The following is a 21,225-nucleotide window of genomic DNA, read 5'->3' as shown; positions in this document are numbered from 1 at the left end:
TTCGCGTTCTGCCTTTGGCAATGTGTGTTCAGTTGTATTATTGACTTTTTTTATATTGAAATGCATGCTTTTAGTTTGTGGCGCTTTCACGCCCACGTGGGGGCGCACTTGCACTTGTTTACGTGAAGAAGAGAGCTCACACGCCAGAAAAAGACCGACAGCTACGTAGCTGTGTGAGTGGGCGAGTTAGTGAGAGAGTAACACTGCTGCGAACCTACGTACATTGTTTATGCTTGTAAAATATCTCTACAGAGGCAACGCCTGTGCATATAATCTTTTCTGTTGTTGTTGTGTGTTTTCCACCCGCGATCGGACGCTTACAGCCAGTTGTGTGGTTGTTTGAACGATGCGCTAATGCTAACTGTTTGTGTCAATTGCTGTAAAAGCACTTAGTTATCATTTATTTATGTCGATGCGAACCTGTTTGGTATCGAGGACGAAATTGATTCAGCAAATTATACGGACGTCCAGCATCGTCATTTGGGAGTTTAGCCCGCTGAATAGCCAGGACCGAGCTGTAGCGTCCGGGTGAGGACATTATATTTGCATTTCGTTGTTCATGCACTGGACACTGTACACTTATTCAGCATGTTGTTCTCTATTGTATTTTTATATTAAATTGCCTTTCAAGATGACATGTCTGTTCTATGTGTTAGATTTTATCAAGTAAATTTCCCCCCAAAATGTGACTTATACTCCGGTTTATGTTTTTTTTTTTTCTCTTCGTTGGGCATTCTATGGCATGTGCGACTTATACTCAGGTGCGACTTGTAGTCCGAAAAATATGGTATTATTCTTTTCTGAAATTGAGGCTCATAAGTCCCACAGCACGGCAAGTGGGCATTTGCATGTTGTTTCAGCACCATTTCTGCTTATATTCCGGGACCTGTGTCCGTCTCGTTAACCCTGCGCTGTCATATGTACTTTGCGTTACGGCACCTTATGATTTACAAATTAAGCACTGGTGACAATTATTATTGTGATAACATCGCCAAAGAAATCGCCAGCTTCCTCAGGTTTCCAGTCATTTATACCATTAACTTGCACAACACAACACGCCTACTGTCTGCCGCAGTTGATGGTGTTCTCAACAAAACATTAAAAGAGAAAGTAACACTTCAACCGCACCGCTCTCTCTCTGTCACATCAGTGACAGACACGTCCGCCATTTTAGCACCCGATTCATTACATTATTACAGGTAGTATTATTAGTATTTTATTATTCCATTTTTTATCAATAATGTATTTGTTTTGCTATGTGTAATTGCCATTCATAATAGTACAAGCAGTATTTATTAAAGATTTAGTGTAGGCTTTCGGGCTGTGGAACCAATAAATGGAATTATAATGTATTCTTATGGGAAAATCCTGCCCGACATACGACCATTTCGACTGACAAACATGGTCCTTGAACAAATTAACTTAATTAGTAGAGGTACCACTTCATTGTTAGTGCATTCTCAATTTATTCCCTCTGGCTTCCACTGATTTACAAACTTTCATGTACAATATTAGTGGGTTATTTTTATATACATCAATGTATGTACTGGTAACTTGTGTGGAAGCACACACACTAGATGTCACACAGCCAAAAAAAGCAATTTTGACAACCTGCAAAATGGACAAGTCCTCAAATTTAATATAATGTGTAAAACTGAATGCATCTATTGAGTGTCATGAATCATTTTTGACAATGTTTGGCATCAACTTCAATTGGCTAACAGTTTTATTTGTGAGTATATTATTGACTTGTAGGCTGACACTGGCAGATACTTGGTATTAAAGAGATCCTTTACAATATATGCTGACTTTATGACACAAAAAAGTGCAAAGTCTGAGTCAGGACTCCATAAAAGTTGCTGGATAGGAGCCTTTGGCAACATCACATTTTGGGTTTACAAGCGAGGCACATGAAAGGCTTGCTTTCATGGCGAATTTACCTGCGTTGAGATGAAATTCTTTCATCTACGACGTCGCTTTTGAGAATTCATAGCATGTTTAACCTTTTTCTTTTCTTAATAGGGTGCAATTGGCTTTCATAGTGCTGCCCTTTCAGTCAAGAGTCAGCGCCAATTTATTCTCTGTAGACATAAAAGGTCAATTTTCGTTGTTTCTCTGAAGGTCGTTTTCAAAAATCTGCAACACCCTTTTATACCAAATGGTAATAAAACTAGCCAATATTATAATGAATGAGTGCACAGTGAAAAGTTAAGAAATCTTTCGCAATTCAATTGTTGTGAACAGTGTTTGGAAGTGATGTCTCACATTTTTTGTCCTCCAGTGTCTTAAGTGTGCAGTGGAAAACATATCGCTGTAACAGTAGGATAGATTGCCTTGACATTTTGTGAAGACATTTATGGTTCCCAGAGGAGAAAGGATGCTGGCTTTTATAAGTCGCTGATGTTTAATTTAGCACAGCAATCAGGTGAATGTTTTTCACATACATTTGGTAATTGAAATATTTCAGTATCCAGATTGGCACATTGATTGACATGTTTTCTATGTATGGAGCATATTTCTAATATATCCATGTGAGGCAAGTATTGGTCATGTTAAGACAAAAATTGTGTCTATAGCAGTACTTCTCAAATAGTGGGATGAAGCGGTGTTGTTTACCTGCACATCCACTCATTGGGTGGCAGTGGCACTCTCATTTTCAGAGTGTGCACAGTATTTTTGAACCGAACAGGCACACGCCAACGAGAACGTAGATATGACGAGCTAAAATGAGTAAATATGACAAAGCGTATGTAGTGTATGGGTTGCTTTTTAATACAGTGGGAGACTAGGAAAGACGTGTATGTTTACTGTGTCTAAAAATGTTGGCAGCGGACAGCATGTAGCCAAATCAATTAAGACGTCACTTAAAGACATTAGACCCCAATCACCTTGAAAAGCTCCTTGATTTTTTTTTCCGGCGAAAATGTGCCGACTATTTCCAACAATTGTCCCACTTTGTGAGTGTTACATCAGTAAACCAGCGACGACTGTTAGCATCATATACGGTGGCATACCGTGGCAAGGAGCTGATACTGCCTGAGATAGTATAGTGCCAAAAGAAGGGAAGATGTACAATGAAAAATTTCCCTGTAAAATGACAAATTTTAACTTGTAAAATTAAAAAAACTTGTATTCCCAAATTTTGCATTGTAAAATAAACATAAAAAAAAACACAATGTAATTAATTGTTCTAAAAGTTGTTTTTTTTTTTTTCTGTTTGCAAATGATTTTTTTTTTTTTTGTTCTACGGGTTTTTTCTTAAATTTTAACTTGTAAAACAAAACAAAAAAAAACAATAAAAACTTCTATTCCCAAATTTTGCGTTGTGAAATAAACATGAAAAAAACACAATGTAATAAATTTGTCTACAAGTTGTTGTTTTTTTTTTTTTTTGTCAGTTTGCAAGAGATTTTTTTTGTTCAACGGAAGTTGTTTTTTGTCCGTTTGCAAGCGATTTTTTTTTTTTTTTTCCTACGGGTGTTTTTTTCTTTGCTACCGGTTAAAAATCACCAATTACAAGTGCACGTGTTTTGTCTCCCTATTGTCACGTTTTTTTTTTTTTAGAGACAAAAGTCACCCGTAACCACTGATGAAAAAAACTAATTGTACATCCAAATAATCTGTTGTAAAACACAATCACAAAAAAATATCTCTCCAAGTCGTAGTTAAAAAAAAAGAAGTTAAAAACAATCTAATGAATAGTTCATCGGTTGTTTTCTGAGCATGTATAGATGGATTTCTGGAGAAATTTGGGAATAATTTTATTTATTTAGTTTTTTAACAATTTAAAATTTGTCATTTTACAGGGAATTTAGTTTTTTTACAACTAGCTTACAGGTAACTTTTTTTTACGAAACTTGTGCACTTGTACTTGGTAAATTTTAACCCGTAGAACAAAAAAAAAAAAAAAAATCAACAACAACAACAAAAAAAATCACTTGCAAACAGAAAAAAACAACTTGTAGAAAAATGTATTACTTTGTTTTTTCATGTTTATTTTAAAATGCAAAATTTAGTTTTTTTTTTTTAATTTGAGCAAGTTAAAATTTGTCATTTTACAGAGAAAGGTTTCATTTTACAACCACTTCTTTTGGCACCATTTTATCTCTATATACATGAAGCAAAAATACAAACTCCCTCTTTTGCAATGACACTGATGTTTTTGTTCTATTAATTTTATTATTTTCAGTCAATTTTTTTAATATATTGTACTCTGAGTTAATGTTGCTAATCAATTTGAATTTATTATTATTTATTGGTTTTATTTAGATTTTATTTGTCAGTATCAAATGGTCAGAAAATGTACTTTGACTGTATGTTTACAGTTTGGATGTGGATTTTTTTTTTTTTTTTTTTTTTTTTTTTTCAGGCAAATTGATGCACTTTTTTCTGTTGAAAAAAAAGAATGTAAAGTTTATTGTAAGGTGATCGATATTACTTTTTTTCCTTTGTGTTAACAAGGACACAATGTTATGCAGAGCTGTACGTATAATAATGTTATAGACAAATTTACAGTGGCGGCAGGGTTTAGGGGCGCGAAACGTTTACGTCTTCCTGAAGGGGGTCGTCATAGAAAATAATTGAGAAGCACTGGTCTATAGAATACTTTTGTTTGTTTTTGGACAGCTACAAATTGAAAACTATAATCCTGGTGTGCACCAAGGGATTTTTGGCTAAAACAACGTAACCAATGGTAACATTTGTTCAATAAAACGTTGCACGTTTTTAGAGTGGCAACCAAACAACAGCTGTGTTGATTATCACAATGCTATAAACCTGCTTATATTTAGCTTGTGCTATATAATGATGGTTGCAGTATACATTTAAGATATGTGGCTTTTAAAAATCACTATCAGCTTCACACCTGTTTATACATCTGTGGTCTGTGTTTCGTGATAAACAGATGCAACTGCAGCTTTATTTAAATGCAATGCAAAAAATGAAAATAACCCATTTATTCCCCTAAACTGTGAAATCTGACACAAAATACTTCCGTGAACCTACTGGAGCAGTTTGCAAGCATAGCAGAAGATAAAGTGACAAACAAAATTCTGGGTTTGCATCGCGTGTCGCCAGGAATTTAGTAATATAAACATGTGTAACCTTTCTTAATTTGTGGAAAGCCAACAGTCAATAAACATACTACATAAAGTGGGGCAAATAAGTATTTACTCAACCACTAATTGTGCAAGTTCTCCCACTTGAAAATATTAGAGAGGCCTGTAATTGTCAACATGGGTAAACCTCAACCATGAGAGACAGAATGTGGAAAAAAAAAAAACAGAAATCACATTGTTTGATTTTTTTAAAGAATGTATTTGCAAATCATGGTGGAAAATAAGTATTTGGTCAATATCAAAAGTTCATCTCAATACTTTGTTGTGTACCCTTTGATGGCAATAACGGAGGACAAACAGTTTTCTGTAACTCTTGACAAGCTTTTCACACACTGTTGCTGGTATTTTGGCCCATTCCTCCATGCAGATCTCCTCTAGAGCAGTGATGTTTTGGGGCTGTCTTTGGGCAACACAGACTTTCAACTCCCTCCACAGATTTTCTATGGGGTTGAGATCTGGAGACTGGCTAGGCCACTCCTTTGTTGCCCTGGCTGTGTTTGGGATCATTGTCATGCTGAAAGACACAGCCACGTCTCATCGTCAATGCCCTTGCTGATGGAAGGAGATTTTCACTCAAAATATCTCGATGCATGCCCCATTCATTATTTCCTTTAAATAGATCAGTCGTCCTGGTCCCTTTGCAGAAAAATAGCCCCAAATCATGGTTTCCATCCCAATGCTTCACAGTGGGTATGGTGTTCTTCTGATGCAATTCAGTATTCTTTCTCCTCCAAACATGAGAACCTGTGTTTCTACCATAAAGTTCTATTTTGGTTTCATCTGACCATAACACATTCTCTCAGTCCTCTTCTGGATCATCCAAATGCTCTCTAGTGAACCGCAGACGGGCCTGGACGTGTACTTTCTTCAACAGGGGGACACGTCTGGCAGTGCAGGATTTGAGTCCCTGGCGGCGCATTGTGTTACTGATAGTAGCCTTTGTTACTGTGGTCCCAGCTCTCTGTAGGTCATTCACTAGGCCCCCCTGTGTGGTTCTGGGATTTTTGCTCACCGTTCTTGTTATCATTTTGACGCCACGGGGTGAGATCTTGCATGGAGCCCCAGATCGAGGGAGACTATCAGTGGTCTTATATGTCTTCCATTTTCTAATAATTGCTCCCACAGTTGATTTCTTTACACCAAACGTTTTACCTATTGCAGATTCACTCTTCCCAGCCTGGTGCAGGTCTACAATTTTGTCTCTGGTGTTCTTCGACAGCTCTGTGATCTTGGCCACAGTGGAGTTTGGAGTGTGAGTGACTGAGGTTGTGGACAGGTGTCTTTTATACCGATAATGAGTTAAAACAGGTGCCATTAATACAGGTAACGAGTGGATCCTCGTTAGACCTCGTTAGAAGAAGTTAGACCTCTTTGACAGCCAGTAATCTTGCTTGTTAGTAGGTGACCAAATACTTATTTTTCCATTCTAATTTATTTGATTTTTAAATAATGTATTTCCAATGTGATTTTCTGTTTTTTTTTTTTTCACATTCTCATGGTTGAGGTTTACCGATGTTGACAATTATAGGCCTCTCTAATCTTTTTAAGTAGGAGAACTTGCACAATTGGTGGTTGACTAAATACCTATTAGCCCCACTGTAGTTATTTTTGCTGAAGTCGGGGAATAAAAAGGCCGAAATTTTGTTTTAGTATTTTTTGAGATTTTGAATTCATATTGCATCGGATATCGTTCAGCGAGAGTCTTGCACGTTGAGCGGTGACTCAGTGGTGACTCTGCCCACAAAGTGAAGGGATTGTCCACCTGTTTTCTCTGGAGCATTGATCCTGCCATTCAATGTTTCCCTTCTAGTCAGGAGGTATGAGAACAGCTTTGTTTAGCAAAAATGCAACCATTCGCAGTAGCCTACGAAGCATCACAATTATAACCCAAAAGTTACAAGATACTGCTCAAGCAATATTTTAAGCAGTGACAATATTATATCTAACAGCATGTAAAGCCAAGGCAATGATAGTAGGCTGTAAAATCTGACAAAAACGCCGATACGTGTAAGAGCAAAGGTTTTTAAAATAAAATACTGCGTATGCAACTCATTAATTCCTTTTTGGTGGATTGAACTTGATAGTTAAAATGCCCAGAATATTCCACTGCTCTCCTTCTGTCTGACGTCTTTTATGCACGCACGCTTGACAAACTGTCTGTAGGCTGTCGTCAATGTGACTCATTTTCCTGCCTTTTGCCTTTGAAGTGTCAATTTGCAGATGAAAATCATCAGGGACTTGTACTCATAAGTTGTTACTAGCATTAGGAAGTGACTGTTTGTGTATCTATATGCCTTTGTGTGCATATAGTACCTTGATGTGCACACATACGGTAGTAAGGACAAATCATTGATGTAGTCTTAGAGTGAAAGTGACATATTACAGACAAGCCGACTTCAACTGGTTGTTAGTGGTTCTTTAAATGAAGCATGACAAACATTTTTTTTTCTGTTTTTTTAAGGCCATGCTGACACACCACACCACATTTAGTACTAACTCCATGCTATCTACTTAGAAAACCACATTATAAACATTGTGAAATGTTCATTTTCTCATCTATTGGGAAGATTCCAATCAATCACTGGCAGCATCAGACAAGACCTTGATACAGTGACATCATCCAAAGGGGACACTGATACTGACTATCCAAGATTTGTTGGCTTCATTTTGGTACAGTAAACAGGACCTGGAGATAAGCCATCCATATTTATAGTGTATGATCTAATTGAACAGATTTGTTTAATCCTCACTTTGAAAAAGGGAATACTGTGATACAGAGAGGGTAGTTGTCTTGTCCTCTTAGAATAATTGGAAACTGACATATTTGGCTTTTAAAGTGCGTACATTGCTATTAATTTGCCGATCTTAATGCATTAAAATCTTTATTCAAGCTGAACACATTGCATTTCCCATTCACCAATTGATGAGGATTGCCATTAGTATGGTAATTCAGTACTTTCCTAAAGCATTGCAGACACACGACAGTATTTTATTTCATCTTTGTATTATAATTACCGCTTATCCGCATGATGGTCATGGCGAGCTACAGCTAAATTCTGAGCTGTTTGCTTGCCCAAAACTTGTTTACAGTGGTATAAAAAAGTAGCTGAACCTTTTGGAATTTCTCACATTTCTGCACAAAATCACCATCAAATGTGATCTTTGTCAAAATAACACAGATAAAACAAAAACAGTGACTGCTTTAACTAAAACCACCTAAACATTTATAGGTTTTCATTTTTTTTTTATAAGGATAGCATGCAAACAAGGACAAAAGTGGGAAAAAAATTAGTAAGTGAACCCTCTGCCTAAGGAGACGTAAAGAGCAATTGAAACCACTTTTTACCAAACAATTTAAGTCAGGTGTGGGCCCAATCCACGATGAGTGGTTTAAAGCTGCCCTGCCCTCTAATAAACACACACCTGGTAAGAATTATCTTAATGAGAAGCATTGTCTGATTTGCATCATGGCTCGATCAAAACAGCTCTCTGAAGACCTGCGATCAAGAATTGTTGATTTGTATCAAGCTGGAAAGGATACAAAACCACCTCTAAAAGTCTGGATGTTCATCAGTTGACAGTCGGAGAAGTTGTCTATAAATGGAGAGAGTTTGGCACTGTTGCTTCTCTCCCAAGGAGTGGTCGTCCACCAAAGATGAGGCCACGAGTTCAGCGCAGAATACTCAGAGAGGTAAAAAAAAAACAACCCTAGAGTGTCTGCTAAAGACTTAAGAAATCAATGGCACAGTCCAATATTTCTGTGCGCACATCAACTATAGGTAAAACTATGGCCAATTATGGTTGAATGGATGACTCTCTGGAGAAAGCCACTTCTGTCTAAAAAAAAACATGTTTAATGTTCGCGAAAAGACACTTGGACACACCACGGACGTTTTGGCAAAATATTTTGTGGACTGATGAAACCAAAGTTAAGGAGTAACAACGTCATGTGAGGAGAAAAAAAAAATGAAACAGCTCACAAATATCAAGACCTTTTCCCCATCGTGACGCATGGTGGAGTGAGCATCATGATTTGGGACTGTTTTGCTTCCTCAGGGCCTCGACAACTTAGTCATTAATGGAAGAATGAATTCAAAAGTTTATCAGGATGTTTTGCAAGAAAATCTGAGGCCATCTGTCAGACAGTTTAAGCTAAAAAGAGGATGGATGCTGCTACAAGACAATGAACCAAAACACAGGAGTAAATCAACTTCAGAATGGTTTCAGAAGAACAAAATACACGTTCTGGAGTGGCCAAGTCAAAGTCCAGACTTGAGCCCCACTGAGATGCTGTGGCATGACCTAAAGACAGCGATTCATGCCAGACATCCCAGGAATCTGACTGAACTACAGCAGTTTTGTAGAGAAGAATGGGCCAAGATTAGTCCTGATCGATGTGCCAGACTGATCTGCAGCTACAGGAAGCGTCTAGTTGAATTTATTGCTGCCAAAGTGGGGTCGACAAAATATTAATTTTGATGGTTCACTTAATTATTTTTCCCCGTTGTGTCATTGTTTGTATAGTATCCTCATTCAAATATGAAAAACCCATAAATGTTTGGGTGATTTTAGCTAGACACTTTTTTCATTTGGCAAAGATCAGATCAAATTTGATGGTGATTTTATGCAGAAATGTGAGAAATTCCAAAAGGTTCAGATGTTTTTACATTCCACTGTTCATTAAAAATGTTGACAATAGTTAAAGTAAGTGAATTTAAAAATGGAAAAATTGAGTAACTGACTGAAATGTAATCTACCATTGAGTTCTGGTAAATTCCAGAGATAACGCTTCCAAGAAAAAGTGGAATTTAAAAGAAGGTAGGTTTAGGCTGCTAAACATGGACACCTGATACAAGTTGAGTGACAGGGGCTGCTAATGTCAACAGGGTAAAAGAGGCCAAGTGTCACATTTGAAAGAGTGGATCACTGCAGGAGCTTAGTAACTGCTACAGTGCAGGATGGTGTATCCTCTGAGACTATGTCCATCCTCTTCTCCAGCACAGGCAGATTTTCTTGCATGTTCTTGTATGGCCATGTGATGTTCACAATCCTTGTTTTTGTCCCCTATGCCATTCCCTTACCCCCTCCCATTTTCCCCACCTCCAGGGAAGCTGGCGCTGAAAACTGGGGCACAGAAGGCTGCCAAACGCTCACATCAACCACTGTCCAAACCAAATGCCTGTGCAGCAGGATTTCCACCTACGCTGTGTTAGCACAGCAAGCTAAAGAGCCGGTGAGTCACCACTGCATAATCTGATGTATTCTTCTGGACTTAGGGGGCCTAATTAGGCAACTACTACCAAGGGTCAGGTCAGTGAGCTTTTAGCGTATTATAAATTTAGATGGTGTCCCTGTTAGCTAGATTACTGCAGCAGGCTCTGGGTGCCAACGTTTTGTCATCATAGTGAGGTTTTGATGGATGATGTAGGTTAAGTTTGATTGCAAGGTGTGTGACAAGCGCCTTCACATGCATAGGAAAATGCCTGCAAATCGAACAGCGTTGTTGTTAAACATTGTCACAGCAGAAGATTTAATACAGCCCTGCGGTTGTCAAGACTTGTTCAACTTTTTGATCTCAAGTTTAGTGAAGGTCATTTTTTTGGTGTGCAAGTGATGGATGAGGAGAGGTGTTAAGTGGACAGAAAATATTTTATTGTGACTATGTGTTTTTGCCTGAGGTGGGTAACCTGCTATAAATAGTTCACATCGCTTATGGTGTGTGTTTGACATGATTGAAAAAGGCTTTTTAGTAGTTTGGGGGGGAACATGTTCCTATAGATTGACCCACTCTTGTTGGGTGCTAATGGACTTTCCAAAGACCTGACAGCACAGTGGATTACTTCCTCTGACTACCAACTACTGTGCAAATTGTCTGTCAGATGTGTTTTAATTCATTAACACACCATCTACCTCTGAAGTTTAGTTTTCTAGATTCAACTCATCAACACTACTCTTCACCAGGGTTGTTAATCTTAGGTTAAAAAAATAATTAGTTACAGTTACAAATGATTTATCCCAAAAAGTAATTGAGTTATTAACTCAGTTACCTCATCATAAGACTCAGCAATTTAACTGACATTACTTTTCATGTTCTACACGTCATTAAATTATCCATTCTATCACATCTTTCGCATCAAAGATCTCTATATTAACTGATTGAAGAATAAAATAACTATATACGGTATTTTAAATATTGAAAATAATTAAAGTACAAAAAAAACAATATCCAAAAACTAGGGCTGTCAAATGTATCGCGTTAACGGGCAGTAATTAATTTATTTAATTAATCACGTTAAAAAATTTTAACGCAATTAACGCATGCGCGGCACGACCCACTCACGCATTGCCGCAATCAGCCTACAATGGCGCCGTTTTACTTGAGCACAGAGCTAAGAGGCAGCGTCAAATGAATGGAGTAGATACAAGCACATTGGGGCCGTGCTTTAAATTGGCAAAAGCTTTAACATCTCTCCCACAACAACTATATCTATTATGGGAAGCGACGTGGGGAAGAATAACAGGATTTGATCTTTTCCATAACACCTTGTCTTGTGCCCAACGCAGAGAAGATATAGCATTTGCAGCCACCAAACACAGTCATGGTTGCACCACTTCCCATCATGCATTTGAGCTGAACAGCTAAGTCGCTACAGTATCATTTACTGAAAGCTCAACAAATACACTAGATGGCAATATTTAGTCACAATATACAAACTCATATTTATCCTTTAGGAATTACAAGTCTTTCTATCCGTGGACCGCTTTCTCAGAAAGAATGTTCATAATGTTAATGCCATCTTGTGGATTTATTGTTATAATAAACAAATACAGTACTTATGGACAGTATGTTGAATGTATATATCCGTCTTGTCTTATCTTCCCATTCCAACAATAATTTACAGAAAAATATGGCATATTTTAGAGATGGTTTGAATTGCGATTAATTACGATTAATTAATTTTTAAGCTGTGATTAACTCGATTAAAAATTTTAATCGTTTGACAGCCCTACCAAAAACATAAACCTGGGTCAAATGACTCATTCTTGCCTTTAATTTCAATGAGCGAGAAGTAGTGCCGGTCTTCTGTTGATTTGGTCTCCCTGTCGAATTGATATCCAAAGTGTGATTGAGCATGCACATGGCAACTTACCCCCCAAAGGTTATCACAGGTCAGATGTCTGTTGAGTTTGTCTACCATTATGATTACGACGTTGTTGCTGTTGCTGTCACTGCGAGTAATATTTTTAAAATATAGTCATTATATAGTGCATTTTGACCACTAAGCCTGTTAAAAATGCTTATCATCGTAGAATATCATTTAAAGTCTCTTATAAGCATGTTGAAATTTGCTACTTCTAGTAACAGTCTAATTTAAAGGATGTTATAAGCCTGTTGAAATAGGCTATACCTATGCTACTGCAATATTATCTACAAGATGTTAAATGTGTGATAAACTGTCCCACTGCTACCCATAATATCATTAGTGTTTAGACAGTAAAAGTACAGTCATGTGAAAAAATTAGGACACTCCATCAAATATTCAGTTTATTTTTCAAAATGTTCACATATCAATGTCTGATATTGTTTTTCCTTTATCACTGGAAAAGGAAGTGATTTAATTGCGGCTAAACATCAACATTGTTTTACTCATTACACAATATATATATCAACAAAAATGCATATTCTAACTGAGGAAAAAGTTGAGACACCCTACCACCTGCACATTTCTTGATTAAGAACTTGAATTTTTAATGGGGTAACCTAATTTTTTTCACATGACTGTATCTAAAATAAATGTGTCATAACATAAAATAGATTTGTTCGACGGGACAGCTTACATTGATAGTCCCCGCCGTTGAGTTAAGCTGCTGTCAACAACGAGGAGTTTACTTTGACATATCTACAAAACACCAGTACTAAGCAGGGCATGATCTGCACACCTAGCCAATCAACATCGCATTTGCAATGGCACCACCACCCCGTTCCCCCGGCTCTGTTCTATCCAGGCAGGAGGCGGCTAATGTGTGACAAAATAAACTGCTGATAACTCGCGCTTCATTCAACCAAATTGTAGTAACGCGGACTTTCACATTCTCAGTAAGTAACAGTGTTGCAGAGATGGGAAAAGTAATGAATTAGATTACTCTCTCCTGAAAAAAATAACAAGTTAGAAATGCTGTTATACACTAATGTCGTTATTAACAACACTGCTGTTACCTCTCTTGAACTTTAGCATTTAATCTCCCTCGATGGTGAAGCTCTCTGATGTCAACATTCATTAAATATTCAGCACAAAACAATGGCTCCTGAAGACTGGCAAAGATGTAGTCGTGTTCATGTGTAGGTGAATTTGTGTGTATGTGTGACGGTAATGGGTTGGTAGTTTTCCAGCATTACCTCTCATGATGTTTAAAACCGAGCCAGGAAAAAGCATATCCAATATCCATCGAGGGTTACCACAGGTGTCACGCACCTGGAAAGGAGATAGTGAAAAATGGAGGGCATGCACAAAAAGAAGAGGCACAAAGGTGTCAATTTGTAGAGAATGCTAAGAGAGAGCAGTGGAGGAAGAAGGGATTGATGAATCAGGAGGGAGGTTTGAATATTGCCGCATTAATTAATGTTTTTGTCACTCTGGAAGGTATCTGCAAATGTGGATGGAAACCTAGTAATGTACAACCATGAAGGACATTACCTCTATTTTGTCATTACATTACAAAATATTAAGATACTTAACAAAATATAATTTTAATTGCATTAAACTCTAGAGAGGATAAACGGTACAAAGGTTGGGTGGAAGGATGTTTTTCTCTGAACAAATCTTCAAGATCAAGACATTTTAGAGAATTACTTGCAGAATTCTTAGACTTTTTTGCAACTATATTTTCCTTTCCCTTTACCACACAACCATACCTTCTATTAACTCTTTTCTCAAATGCAAACGCACATTAACTTTTGGGACAAATCATTATTGCCAGCACTTTGGACTAAAAGGTATAGGTTGGTGCATTTGTGTTAATGGCACTCAGACAGGAGCTGTTTTTACTAGCACTAAGTGTACCATGTAGCTTTAGGGTTCTTCACTGTGATCTTTCAACTTTAACTGAGATTGGATTCTCTTTAATAGAGAGGGATAGACTGAATTAATTAGTTAACACATGCCACTGTCTAATCCAGACGTGCAAAAACATGAAGCCACCATTGGTGGAATTTAAATGCAAAGACTTCCAAAGGTATTCACACATGTTGTACTGAACTGGCAAAGCTTTAGTGAAGTCATATCAGCTCTGACAGCTTAGCTCAAGACAGCGCTAGGGACAAGGTAGAGTAGGGGAGCTGGGGGTCTAAGGATTAGACTCCATGTTTTAATTAAAATAGGGGGTGGGGAAATTGAGAAATAGTGCTGCTATTAGGGGTAGTTTACAGTGGAGTGAGGGATAGCCAGTTAATCCTGTTTACGTTCTATTGCCTCTGGCATTTCAGTGTCAGGTCTATCACCAACACAAGACTGCAGGGGAGAAACAAGGGCACAGGCAGAGGAGTTGATTGATTAAGGTTTTGCCACCATACGATAAAGCCTGGCAAAGGATTCCCAAAACAAGTGCTGTGGGATTGCAAACTTTACAGATGTGTCTGGAGTCATTGCTTCAACAGTGCTCATAGGGATCATGGGATTTTGACTTCAAGGAGTTATTGCCTTCACGAAATTCAATTTAACATTTTGTGCCTCCAGTTAATAAAGTGAGTTGAATCTTCAAGCTTCATATTTTTTTGCGTCAGGTTGAAGGGCCCTTTGCCAAGTTTTGAGCGAACAGAAGTGATAAAAGAGCGATTGGGAAGACTGATGAGATTTTAACTTTTAATATTAAAATTAGGGCTGTCAAAATTATCGTGTTAACGGGCGGTAATTGTTTTTGTAATTTAATCACGTTAAAATATTTGACGCATTTAACTCTTTCACTCCCAGCCATTTTCACCAGAGCAAGGCCCTTCGCTCCCGGCCGTTTTTTCTGGATTTTGACTGATTTTGCAAGGCCCACAGAAAATTCTGTTCTATTGCTATATAAACTTTGAACCCACCAAAAGAAAGATTGGACTCTCTTCTTTCAGCAGAAAAAAAAGTAAGTTCGTATCTTTTTCCATTCTTTAGAAATCAGCATTAGAAAATAGCTTAGTTTGAGCAATTTTCCAATTTCTGATGAAAAAACGGAGAAAATGAGCTTTTTGTAAACACATACATTTCAAACATAACTTTGACTTTAACAAAGCTATTTTTTGCATTAGTTACATCCCAAACATCTGAATAATGTTTTCCTTTTACAAAATACTATGAACAACCAGACAAATAGAGCTTTAGATAGAATAGTAACAATTTATTCACACACAACGACTGAGAGATGACGGTTTGTCGCCGAGATGACGCCGTTGTCGCCACGTCAGCTGTGTAAACTTTTCCCTCATCGTTGTCTGTCTCACAAAGATGGATTATTTTTGCATTTCTGCGGGGTCTGCTAGGCGAGCCGCTCCACGGGGGGTTTCACTCGTTTTGCACGATCGTCCAGCGCCTGGTGTCCCAGGCGTCCTCTCGTTGTTTTTTCCGGTCGGAGCGCCGACTGGGCTCAATCCGCCAGCGCTTTGACAATGCTGGCCGGCCGTTCACTGCTGTTGAATCGGCTTGTCTAGTCTTCCAAAATGCGCTACTGCATTCCAGTGGCCAGTTTTATTGCTTTAAAATTGGTTTGGAGCGTTTTTCTTTGTTTTTCAGATACAGCAGAAGCTATATATGCTTCTTATTAAAAAAAAACGCAAAAGACGTATAAATACGGTTGTGGGACAGTTGAGCATTTAAAAATAAAACGTATTTATACGGTTCCGGGAGCAAATGAGTTAACGCACATGCCCCGCTCAGACAGATTAAAATGACAGTATAGTGTAATGTCCACTTGTTATTTGTGTTTTTGGGTGTTTTGTCGCCCTCTGCTGGTGCTTGGGTCCGACTGATTTTATGGGTTTCAGCACAATAAGTATTGTGTAATTATTGACATCAACAATGGCGAGCTACTAGTTTATTTTTTGATTGAAAATTTTACAAAAATTATTAAAACAAAGAGGGGTTTTAATATAAAATTTCTATAACGTGTACTAACATTTATCTTTTAAGATCTACAAGTCTTTCTATCCATGGATCGCTTTAACAGAATGTTAATAATGTTAATGCCATCTTGCTGATTTATTGTTATAATAAACAAATACAGTATTTATGTACAGCATGTTGAATGTGTATATCCGTCTTGTGTCTTATCTTTCCATTCCGACAATTTACAGAAAAATATGGCATATTTTATAGATGGTTTGAATTGCGATTAGTTACGATTTAATTAATTTTTAAGCTGTAATTAACTCGATTAAAAAATGTTAATCATTTGACAGCCCTAATTAACATACAATGGACTAACAACGACGGATATATTTTTTGTGTGTTTTGAGTCTTCGCATGGTCACTTTATTTGCATTGTGCAAAGACAACTTTGACAAATTTCAATAGGAAGCGATCTCCAGAAACGGCATGGCTATAGTGAAATGGAAAAACGGCGATTGACAGTCACCAATTTGCTTTTATCTACTTTTTTAACGACATTGGCTGGAAGTCCACTCTGTCAGAAAGAAGCCATTACTTCCAAAGAAACATAGACAGCCAGGTTACATACTGCAAATTGAAAAAACACAATGGGGGAATGGGATGACTCCTACTTTGAGCTGTGGGGCACTAGAATTAACCACAGAAAGCAAAGGTATGATGATGAATACAAAAATACAGGCTTAATCCAAGTTTCCTCTCAGAGGATCGTAAGCCTCTTATCGCCGCTGAACTAGCGTATTTGTAAGTAAATAAGTATATGTGTAAATACATGTCAAGTGTTTTTAAAATCAGCTTTCATCAATCCTCACAATTTAATTTAAATATGGAAGTAATTTAAAAACTCAGTAAAGGAAATAGTCGGAGAAGAAAGTAATTGCCAGAAACATGAGAATGAGTGGGGATGATGAAGAAGGAAAATAAAAGGAGGATTTGACATTGTGATAGGTCCAGGTTAAACAGGATATTTATCAACAGCGATAAGTAGATTTAACATCTTGTGCTGAAAATATCTTTCTATCATATGTTAACCAAGTGTGTCAGAGGAACCAAATCATATACAGCAGTCCCATGCATACGCTCAGATCCATATGTGAGTGTATTTCATGCTGTTTTTTCCTTACACAAACACATTAAGCACATTAAATAGTAGGCAATAGTTCATGCCACTGATGATACTGTAGCCTATAGCCTAATTTGTAATTGCTTCTCTCTTACAGCATAATGAAAATAGACGCATAATCACACCACCCTCTTATAACCTAACCAATTAGGAAAATACTTTTGGGCAAATTGACACAATAAAGAGCTGAGGGACAATTTGTGCATTTAAGTAGAGCAAATTATACAAGCGAAGAATGTAAAGAACTTCATCTTGTAGAAGCTAATTTAAGTGTAAAAGTGTCCCAACCTTATGCATTTTTCTAGTTGAGCCATTGAACCGGTTAAACATACAAAATTGCTCTGCAATTACAAGTAATAACATTAGATAAACAATCTACATTATATTATATTTGTCGTCGTAGTGTAGCAGTGCAGCTCTTCATAATTCAAGTGTATTTGACCATATAGAGGTAAATTGAGAATCACACAATAGGATGCAGTTCAGTTTACATTGCTACAAACTGCAGCAATTTCCATTCACCTTTCAACAATGTCTTTGTGAACTAGTTATTTTCTCACTGCTGTTTTAATTATTTGCTGGTAAAGTGTTAAAGTGCTTGTGAATGCATAAAAAATCTTAAATAGCATTATTATGTGAATTAGAATGATTTTTTTTTTTTAGACGATCGACTATATACAACAATTTGGCAAAGTGCAGATGACGAGAAATTAGTCTTTTAATCTGCTGTTTGGACCCACCTGTCAGTATAGACCCCACTCACCAACGTCACACAATGACGTGTCGCTGTATCCGGCCACCATATTGTCCGTCATTGTTTATCCGTATTCTCAATGGTTTCAATTTGTTGTGCAATTTATAGTGCAATTCATGGAAGCCCCGGTGCTTTCAGACGCTGTAAACTCATTGGATGCGTTGCATAAAAGGCGTTATGTGGAAAAGCTTCAGTCTATCCATTCGCCAGATCCATATTTGATGCCTAAATCGATATTTTTCGACCCGCTGTCTTCGCCGTCTCTGCCTGACATCTGCTACCCTGATGATATCTACAACTATCTTGTCCACAGAAACTCAGCCTATTCTCACGAAACTTTGAAAAACTTTAAGAGCAGCACTCTAAGCAACATTACCCCGCGTGACCCTTTACTTTCAATTTTCTATAATGGCGACAATCAATAAAAAAAAAAAGTTGACTGCGATGGCCGACGCTTCAAGGATAGGTGTATATTGGACTATTTCTTCAATACAATACGCAACAACTGTGTCTGCCTCATTTGCAAAGAGACAGTCGCTGTTTTCAAAGAGTTCGATATGACACGATATTACCTAACAAGACACGCTGACATTACAAGGAAGATACGCAGCGAGAAATTATAGCAACTTGAAGCTAGTTTAATTTCATAGCAGCAGTATTTCGCAAGAGCCCGAGTGTCGAAAGAGAACGCCACAAAGGCGAGATTGTTGAAATTATGAATTTAAAAAAATAATAATAAATCAAATGTGACACAGAGAAGGGCTTGCTAAAAATTGTTTAAATATATTGTTCTACGTAAATCAGCCAAGGTAGCCCCCCACATTTTTACCGCACCAAATCTGGCCCCCTTTGCAAAAAGTTTGGACACCCCTGTTTAACTGATGATCCGTAGACAAGGCCAGCTTCTTTCACTTGGTACCAGCTAAATGTTATTCAAAAAATAATGATGGCGGAAGAAATAAACATCTTGAATTTAAAACTGCATGTTGTCGGCGATTAGCCTCGCAATGATTGTGGATGTCAGCCCAAATCCCTCTAAATATATATTAAATGCATCTTACCAGGTATAAAATGACTACTACATAGTCTGTGGTGATCGTTTGGTGCCCAGTTTTCTCGTCGAATTGCAGCAGTCCATCTCGCTTTCCTCTCCGGGTCTCTCGGAATACGGTAGAACTTCAAGTCTCTCCGTCTATTTTCTCTGTTACTGCAACCAACCGCCACACACGCCTTCACCATTTTGATTATTAATGTTAACGAGCAGTAAAACACGCCATAATAGGAGGAATTTACGTAGCGGTAATGCGTAAGCACGACGAGCTGACGGACAATATTGCGCGGAGGTGTGGTTGTGACGTCATGTGAGTGGGGTCTATAGCGCTTTAGCGTCCCCAGCTGGATGATGACGTCGGCAGGGTCACGATTTAATCTGATTTAGAATTCAGCTCGTTGAGAGGGAAGATTCAGATGGAGGAAAGTACGACAGAGAACAGCAAAATGTCATGATTGTTTCAATCTCTACTCCAATACTTTTACAGGATATTCTTTTTATCTAAGTATTTTCCCCAATTGCTAAATAAATGGTATGGTCATGACAAATAACAGTCTTTAGCGAAATGGAATCTGAAATATTAAAAATGCATTTATTCAGTACGACAGGGCAAAATTACTGCATAATGGTCGAAAACTGCCGGCTTCATCCTCTCCCGAATGGTATTTTATGCCACCAGAGTTAGTCTGGCATCTATCTTTTCCCTGCACCTGCTTTGGAGACGGAAGAAAGAGCGTAAACAAAACAGGAGGCGTGACAGCTAGCCGACATGCTAACCCGAACCGAGCAGCTTTTCCAAGTCTTATTCTCGCCTTTCGAAAATGAAAAATCGCACAAAAACACCCCGACTCATGTCACACGCAGCAGCGGGATTGATTGTCTTCACCGATTGACCATTCCCCGGCGGCGGGCAAGTTACGGTTCGTCGTTCTACTGCGGCCTTAGAGGACTGGCAGTGGTTGTCGCCGGGAATGAACGCCGAAAATAGTAGGGTAGGGAATCTCTGGCATGAAGCCGATTTGATATGTATCTAGATACACAGGTTATGTTTCGATTAAAAAAAGATACATTTTTAAGACCGAGCGATTCGATACGATTCGATACAGTTTAAGGACAATACGGTTCGATACAGAGTGAAAACGAAACGATAGTAATCATTTGTTGTGTTGTTCGTTGTTTTAAACATATAAAACAAGATTAAAGATTAAATTAAACAACAAAATTTCATACCAATGTTTTGTGTTTTTATAAAAATATATATATATATATTGCTTACTGTCCGTCATTTTGTTGGGTGGGATTGATAATAAAATATAACTCCAGTGACAGACAACAATCAAGTGCAGTAATGTAATTACTGTATTTCCTGGTGTTTTGAACACAATAGGTAAGTAATTTAAGTGCAAACTTTCAGCATAAAAATCTTACAAGAAAAAAATATTAATTATATGCAGCAGCTCTAGAAAAAAAGACTTAAATCTGCTAGTGTTATCATAAATAAATAAATTATAAATAATAAATAAATAAAATATGTTTTACCACTGGTATAACTGGGGGAATAAAAACATGGCATTTTAGACAGACAGATCTATAATCATTACATTAACCTTATACACAGCAAAGTCATTCACTTATGCCTGTGCTTCCACATTTTTTTTATTCCTCACCGCTGTCTATTTCTTTTTTGAAGGGCAGATTTTTCTTGAGGAAGATCAACTGATCCACATGTTCATGTTTAAGTAGACTGCGTTTCGTGGAAACAATATGCCGCCCTTTCCACCATTGTAGTGGGTTATTTTTTAGGGTTAAAAACTCACGATCTCTGTACCGCTTCACACTTCACACTAGCTCTGTCCCATGCGAACAGATATGGCTGCCTTCGTCACTTCAAAGTCCGACTTTTGTTTTTCGGGGTGTGTTGAAAATCAATCGTTGCACGTTGCTGGCGTGGTGCACAAACTGTCCATTGTTTTAGCATGTTGCTTCGTTGCCACTACTCGTTTCATTTTGGGTTGTGAAAAAAACGCTATGGAGCATGCGTT

General features: G+C 37.7%; 1 protein-coding gene across 22 annotated transcripts in view; it reads left to right on the top strand.

Annotated features, from left to right (window-relative positions):
• Window positions 1-21,225, top strand: part of adgrb2 (adhesion G protein-coupled receptor B2) — a 288,153-nt gene that overhangs the window by 199,965 nt on the left and 66,963 nt on the right. For all 22 annotated transcript variants that reach the window (XR_009061842.1, XR_009061841.1, XM_057827325.1 and 19 more), the window contains one exon: window positions 10,224-10,350. Coding sequence is in view for 20 of the 22 variants with exons in the window: in XM_057827325.1 (XP_057683308.1) it covers window positions 10,224-10,350 (127 nt within the window). In the remaining 2 variants the exon portion in view is untranslated. The remainder of the gene's footprint in view (window positions 1-10,223; window positions 10,351-21,225) is intronic.

The sequence above is a fragment of the Corythoichthys intestinalis genome, chromosome 22 (genome assembly GCF_030265065.1).
Source record: "Corythoichthys intestinalis isolate RoL2023-P3 chromosome 22, ASM3026506v1, whole genome shotgun sequence".
Lineage (NCBI taxonomy): Eukaryota > Metazoa > Chordata > Actinopteri > Syngnathiformes > Syngnathidae > Corythoichthys > Corythoichthys intestinalis.
The sequence above is the reverse complement of the archived record's forward strand: the minus strand, read 5'-3'. Positions and strand labels throughout refer to the sequence as shown.